Source organism: Thalia democratica, unplaced genomic scaffold (assembly GCF_965202585.1).
Source record: "Thalia democratica unplaced genomic scaffold, ktThaDemo2.hap1.1 HAP1_SCAFFOLD_356, whole genome shotgun sequence".
NCBI lineage: Eukaryota > Metazoa > Chordata > Thaliacea > Salpida > Salpidae > Thalia > Thalia democratica.
Window position 1 is genome coordinate 69,072 of NW_028139435.1, and position 8,006 is coordinate 77,077.

At 24.2% G+C, this 8,006-nt stretch overlaps 1 protein-coding gene across 1 annotated transcript; it reads right to left on the minus strand.

The window, feature by feature from the left end:
- Nucleotides 1-588: 588 nt before the first annotated feature.
- LOC145846252 (inhibitor of growth protein 5-like) lies at nucleotides 589-5,881 on the minus strand. The gene is made up of 7 exons (XM_082953130.1): nucleotides 5,866-5,881; nucleotides 5,310-5,389; nucleotides 4,393-4,557; nucleotides 3,620-3,706; nucleotides 3,322-3,370; nucleotides 2,832-2,959; nucleotides 589-696 (listed from the first exon to the last, which is right to left on the minus strand). Exons 1-7 carry the CDS (start codon nucleotides 5,879-5,881, stop codon nucleotides 589-591), a joined length of 633 nt encoding a protein of 210 aa, XP_082809256.1.
- Nucleotides 5,882-8,006: the final 2,125 nt, after the last annotated feature.

Consider the following 8,006-nt stretch of genomic DNA (forward strand, 5'->3'; position numbering starts at 1 on the left):
CACCGTTTGTCTGTAACTAATACTTTTAGCTAAATTAAAAACAGTAATAAGTTAAAAGTAAACAGAAAACTTGAAAATGGTAAGCACCTTTTTTAACCAATTACTACCAATATTGACCATGGAAACCATAATCTACTATTTGTTTTATTACTTGCATTTTTTGGGATGTTTCTATGAATATTAAAAGAGTTAATTGTTTAACCTCGAAGTTATCTTGTATAATTTTTTATTTAGTTATGTTGGTTTAATAAGTACATTATATTTGTGTTCATTTATGGACATTTTCTTTAAAAAGTTTAAAAACGAATCTGTAATTAGGGCTTAGCTTCAAAAAGATAAAATGTTAACATTAGTTATAGAGGAAGCCGGTCTTATATATTATAATTAGCAACCCCTTAATTGGTATATTTTTGTAGTATGAAAACTTTTTAACCATATATACATCTAAGTATAACGCCTTAATTTTTAGTACAAAAGACAAAACTAGTAAGGCACACAGATCTAATTTACTTGCAAGAAAACAATATTTATTACACTAAATATATTCAGTTCTAAACAGTCACATTATCGTAGTAAATATTAATGTTATTAATTATCAATTTCGACATTGGTAGTTTCGCATTTTGAACAAAACCAGTCGCCTTCTGGCTCAACTTCCAAACCAACACATGCAAAATGAAACCATTGGATTGGACACTGTAAAAAAATAATAACATTATTTAAGATAGGTTACAATATTAAAAATAACTTTTGTAAGTAAATTATTGTTAAAAACTTTGATTATTTTTGATATATAAAGTATAATATTGTTGATGCACATAAAGACTAAGCACTAGGGTGGAACTGTTACCCCTCAAGAATATAAAAATTCAAGTTTCGCTTAGCCTATTTTTGTGCGTGGTAAGTCAAATGGAAAGATAGCACAGAAAATAATTAGTCTCCTAGCTATAAGCCTGTTATAGCAAAACACTTTTGAAAATATTGCTTTATATCAGTACACTTTAAAAATTACGATATTTTCTATACTTTGTTTTAAATTTTCAGTTAAAATAACTTTTAGAACATTGCAATACTTACTTAAAGCATGGCTCTTGAACATTTGTTTAGATATTACCGGTTTAAAAAAAACATTAATCACATGTAATCTTTAAGAGTTTAACTGTTTTATTAAAATCGAAAGTTAAACATAATCACAATAGATTGATTCTTAAACTACTCATAATTTTGAGGTTTTGTACTTCCTTCATATTCTCTTTGATAATTAGTAGATTGTTATAATTTGTGTCTTCATTTCTCGAAGAAGATCGAAATTGGTTGACATTTTAACACATCTTTCGTCAGCGACTTTAGCTTTGACTAATTGAATGGTATCACCATCAAACAAACTCAAAGGAACTAGTTCTTCAACAAGATTCCAAAAATTACTTATGGTTAACATAATTTATCAGTATTCTTGTATTATAGTTTAGTAACCTCATTTAAAGCATTACGCAGACAAGGCAACTGAAAACTTTTATATTTTTGCAAATTTCAGAAATAACTTCTTAAGTTAAAAACATAATTTCTATCACAGTGTTGCAACGTATTTTGCAAATATATTTATCAAACTTAAAGACTTATAGTTTGGGTGTTTTTGATTTTTGTATGGCTTAAGTACTAAAATTTTTATTTAGTGGCAGTTCTAGCACAAGATGCCCGTAAGCTAGCCGAAATATTGGACTACTAAGACACTTTTATAATGTGATACAAGCACCTGAGTAGCGCCCTGTGTCAGAGCTAGTAGTGTTAAAAACATAGATTTTTTGCTGTTTAAACAGTTCCAGCCTCGAAGAACACCCATCACTTTATCACAAACTGTTTTGTTATAAATATTTTGATACCATACCTTTCTAATGAAGGAACTCTTCGAAGCTTATGTTGTTTTTCTGAACAGAAACAAGTTTTTGATTTTAACTACCAATGTTTGACTAGTTTTGTTATCCCAATGCACCAGAAGGGTTTTTGGAGCCAGTCAATTTTTGCACTATAGTGAAAGAATTTTTTTTAGCTTTATCATTGTAATGTCTTGCAATATATATAAAACTTAAATTAAAAGATACTCTATTTCCACCTCTTTTTAAGAAATAGAGCTCTTTTTTCTATTTTCGACGTCCTTTTTCAAAAATCATTACTACCTCTACTCATTCATATTTTAATAGGTCTAGTTTGTGCCATTTTGTTCGATTCGACAATTAATCATTAGAATACTTTTACACTGCACACAAGGAGGTCTTCTAGGAGAAAAGAAATTCTAAATAAAAAAGTCTTTTTGCTCATTTAGTTTGCATTTACTATAAGAAACCAATAAAATTACATATTTTGGTTGTTCTTATTTAAGAAGTAAAGGTATTTTCAAATAGCTGTAAAATGTAATGGATATATTTCTACAAAATAAAGCTACCTTATAAAACAAAAAAAAGACCCTCAGTTTTTAAGCAATAAAATGACTATATGTAGCAAAATTTTCAAAAGTGTTTCGCTCTAACAGGCTGACAGCTAAAAAGCTGTTTTTATTCTATTTCTTTTAATTTGATTTGCCGCGTACAAAAAATGGGCTAATTGAAATTCTATGGTTGAGCAATAGATAAAACCGACTAATCACGTCCTACTGATAAATTATTATTTATACTCGGTGAAAAAATTAAGACTGTATGACAAAAAAAAATTAAACACTTAAAAGTAAATAATTAAATATTCTTTAGAAACCAAAATAGTTAGCTTAAGATAAAAATAATAAATTCAAAAGTATAAGAAATTAGGCATACTAAAAATTGATAATTTAAAAAACAAACATTGTCGTTGTCACACATGATCATCTTACCAAATGACACTTGATTACAAAAGCAATAAGTTGGCTCGTTAGGGTTAACAGGCATCGATATCACATCTGGTCTGAAGATAGTAGACTGCTGCAATTGAGCTATAAAATTGTATGTTTTAACATAGTATTCTATTTATCGTGCATTAGAAAAATAAAATTTCCAACTCTATATATTTTTCCTTATTGCGGTAATTAACCTGCTTGAAAAATATTTTCAATAAAATAAAGCCTTAGTCGCACGAAAACTTAGACTTTTTTTAAACTAAAAACAACGTAAACAAAATTTAATTTATTGTTGTAATTAAAATAAAATATAAGATAAACAACGAGGTTTTACACAACTTAAAAAAATGTTACTATACTATTTAGAATTCAATCAAAATTTTTACGTAAGTTTAAAAAGACATTATCAAAATAACATAAATAACGTTACATTTTTAAAAATAAAACAAAATTCTAACCTGAATTCTTATTGGATCTCCCTCTTTTTCTTACAGTGCTCGTCAATGTCTGAAAGTAAAAGTTAATAAATGTTTAGATAAGAATAAAAAATGGTTAATAGTAAATAGCTAACAAATTTAAAAAAACAAGAGAAATTCTACATAATAATTTAAAATGTATTATTTACATAGATAAACTTCAATTTATGTTTTAATATCAATTCTGTCTTAACACATAGTTCATATTTATTTTTTCAATTTTTTGAACTAAATGTAAAATATTTTTGAAATAATTCTGAAATTTATTAAAAAATTTTACCTCTTGATTTTCAGTCGTATTATTTCCTACTTTATTTCTTTTAACATCACTTCCTGCGTCATCCATAATTCTTATCTGGTTATCTACCTGTTAATACATTAATAAGAAAACTAGATTTATATTTTGACTTATGTTAATAAAACTTACTTTGAACTTCTTTATATATTAAAAGATTTGTAACAAACTTTGTTTGATTTTATTTTTACTACTTTGAAAAAAAATATCAGTCAGGTGTAGGCAATAAGGCCCATGATAAATCCCTGAGCATCAAAACGTGACCCGTAAAAGAAAATGTTAAAAAGAACACTAAAAATTACGATGTTTGAAATAAAGAGAAAAAGGGTATTAAAATAAATTTTATAAATATATACATTCGGTATGTTACTATGAAAAACGGTATGAAAATGAAATTACTACTGCAGAAAAGAAATATTGTAACTTAAAAATGTCCTGCATTCCCTTTATCTTATATATCTCAATTATGTAATTAACTATAGAATTGACTAAAACAGTTTTAACAATTAAAAAAAAACTTTATTCATTTACATGTATAAGGTGTATATATATCATAGATAACATTTATATCACCATGTCGTGCATTGCCTTTTTTTTTTGACTATACGAAGTTATTTTTAAAATGAAAAAAGAAGCTAAATACTTTTTTACGTTTTAGTAACCATATAATCAACGCAAGTTCAATCTAAATTTTATTATATGACAACTCAAATTTATTCACTTAGAGAAGGGTGAAGAGAAGATAACATAAAACATACTAAATTATAATTCTGCTGCCCAATGTCTATTTTAGTTTGTGTCAAATTTTTTTTATCTTGCTGTGCCTTTGCAATTTCGACTAGTAACTGGTAGTATCTATCTTCATCTCTTTCAGGATCTTCCAACAATCTTCTGCATTCATTAACTTTTTCTTGTAGTTCTCTCTATTTAAAAAAATATTGTGATCTGATTTAACATAAATAGAATTTATATTTTTCTTTATGTTAAAACACTATAAAGCAAAACAAGCTTGTGTAGTCTATATATTACAGGAAAATATACTTCAAAATGCATTTTATATATAAATGAACTAGGGATAGACTTTAAGTTTAAATGTTCGACTATTGTCTAGCAACACTTATAGCATTTGTTTGTTTTATAATATAAAACAAATAAGTAAGATTTGTAGTTTAAAATAAGATATTAATTAATTACATTGTAGATACACTCATATTGACAAAGATAGTGGTAGTTTTACATTAAAAAACATCAAGTACCTAAAACTGTTTATAAAGTATTGAAATGTTTTACATACTTTGCTTTCCTGCAATTGATAAAAGCTTAATAAACAGTAGCAGTTTAATTTATTAAAATCATGTGGACTTTATTTAAAGTTTTAGATCAGAGATCGACAAATTGCAGCCTGCAGTTCAAATGTGGCCTGCGAAATACTTTTCAGCTCAAAATATACAGTTTGAAAAACACTAATAGGAAAAGTTTTTGTAGTAAAAGTTTACTTTAAAGCTGTTAATACAATAATCACGCATTTCTAATGCGTTAATACTGCTCATTTTATCACATTTTTGGTTTAAAATGCTATTTTTATTACTATATAATTATCATATTTATTTTTAAATAAGTGCGGTCTGCGAACAAATTTTTAAGACTATGATTTAAGTAAAAAGTAAAAACATACTTCAAGATTTTCAGACTTTTTATCTATCTCCTTCATCAAAACTAAGTTTTTTACATAATCCTCAGATAATGATTCTAAACCTTTTGAAACATTGTCAAATTTATTTATTATAAAACTACATTTTTAATAATTATTATGATCATAATAAGGACATCCTTATTAAATGACGTTAAGTTAAATTAAACACGACAAAAAAAATTAAAGCTTAAATAGATTTAAAACCTAAATAAAACAATTTAAACTAAGAAAAACATCAATAATATAAGTAAACTGAAAATGTTAATAAAGCTTAAGAAAAATAATTATTAGTTTAATTTTTTAACAAGACTAAATTTTAGTTTGAATAAAATTATTTTATAAATACTTAATGTGTTGCTGTTTTGAACCTAACTTAACAAGATTAATAAAAGTATTAAGACTATATACAATTTTTTTATTTACATTATGTTAGTAGGTTTTAGGTATATAGTTATACTCACAACTTCTACTTACATTTAATTTTAATATTATCTTTTTTACACTAAAACCAAAATCAAAAAAATTATATAAGCCTTACCTTCAGTATAGCTCATGTTGTTAAGTTCAGTAATTTAATTTTATTGAGCAAAAAGCAGCCTGTGAAATTTTTATTTGCTAACTATTAATTTCAATTTAATTAAGTTCACTTAAAGTAAAAATTTCTAAAGCACAACATTTCATTGGAAAAAGTTAAGTTTATATTTAAATACTTAACAGACTTAGTTTTTATAAATCATTAACATGAATATCTTAAAGTAATTTAAGTTCAAAACTGATTTGATCATTAAATACAGTTTTAAAAATATTACTTTTGACGTTATTGATTACTTTAACTTAATTTTTTTGATGTGTTTATAAAAAGTTAATAGAAACATACTGCATTTTAAAATAAAAATTCAGAAAACAAAGTTTACTGTTTATTTTTTTGGTTAAGAATTTATCTACAATTACAATTAATTCACTTTTTTTTTAATATATAACTTTTTAAAACTTGTAACTTAAATTCAAAATTTGCTAAGTTGTCATATTACAGCTTTTTATACAACTCAGCTATTTATTATTTTTAATAATTTAGTTGAAGTTGAAAATAACAAGATTTTTTTTTAAATAAAATTAGATTAAATATTTTTAAGTTGTATATTATGTAGTATAAAAACTTAAAATAACTAAGTATAATAGCAGAGTTTTTACAGTAAATAACAAACGTTAAATATACTTTAGTAAATAAATTGTTACCAAAAGTAAGGAATTATAAAAAAATTAAACAAATTTAGAAGATCAAATATAAATTTAAAACAGTTTATACATTTACAAAATATTAGAGTACTTAAAATCTTTGTATTTTAGCTTTTACTTAACTTATTTTTAAGTTGTATATTCACCTGCCACTAATTAAACTTTGTTGAATTAACATATTCCATCACATTTAATGCCAGAATGAAACATAATCAGAAAAAAACTTATGATTAGACTTAAGAAAATGTGTGGTTGTTTGATAGTTACAATGTTTTGCTTTTTTTGTAATTAAATTTTTAAAGTTGTTTAAAGCATTAAAAAAATATAACAAATAAAGGTGTTCTTGATAATCGTTTACATAAATCTAAAACCAGTTAATATAACAGCTCAGTTTTACTATAAATTTTGTTAAATATCTAAACAATTTTTTTAATTTTCCTTAACTTATATAAGTATTTAAAACCATATATAAGAACAGAATTATTGAACATGTAAATACTTGAAACATTATTCATAGAAACTTATTTAACATATTAATAGTTTACCTGCTATTATACATAATGTATTAAATAATTTATAAAAAGCACAGTGTACATAATGTAATTTTTTATGACAAATAACAAGCACACATAACTTTAAAACCAAATTATAAACCCAACCATTGAACTAATAATACCACAACTAGATCATAATTATTTTTAAACTAATTTTTTAAACATAAAAAGTATTATGTTAAATAAATCAAATAAAAGCTAAAAAGAACATTTGTTGCTAATTTCATTTTTTCAAAAAATGTCCACTTGATTTAAATTTATAGTTTTATGCATGGTTGCAAAAAAGTTAACAATCTTAATACTTGACCATATCAATTATATTTTATAATTGAGTTGTGCATCTTAATGACTGGTAACAGGTTTCAGTATAACTATAAGATTATCAAAAAAATAAATGAAAGTGTGAGATGCACAGTCTTATATTCAAAACTTTTCATATAATATAATAAAAAGGTGAAAAAATTTAAAAAAAAAAACTATATACCATACCAACTATTCAAGTTTATTAATATAACATCTTTACAATAAAAATAGAAAATAATTGTTGCTGTAATATAGTATAATACACCATTTTAGTGCAAGTAAACCTAAAGCAAGGTATAAATTAATATTTTTGTACAATTTTATTAAAAACTAATAAGTCAGTTTATTTAAAACAAATGTAACTTTTAAAAACTAACTAATAATTAAAATATTTGGAAAATTGAAAAATTTGAGTTACATTTTATTTTTTTCTACATTCGAACTTCACAAAAATAACTTTTCTTTAAAAAGCTAAGAAAGAGCTGAACATGTTTTGTTTGACAGATAACAATGTAGTTAGTTTAATAGAAGATACAAATTTGAAAAATATGAAATAAGGTGGCTTCGCGTTTAGCCACCAAATCCT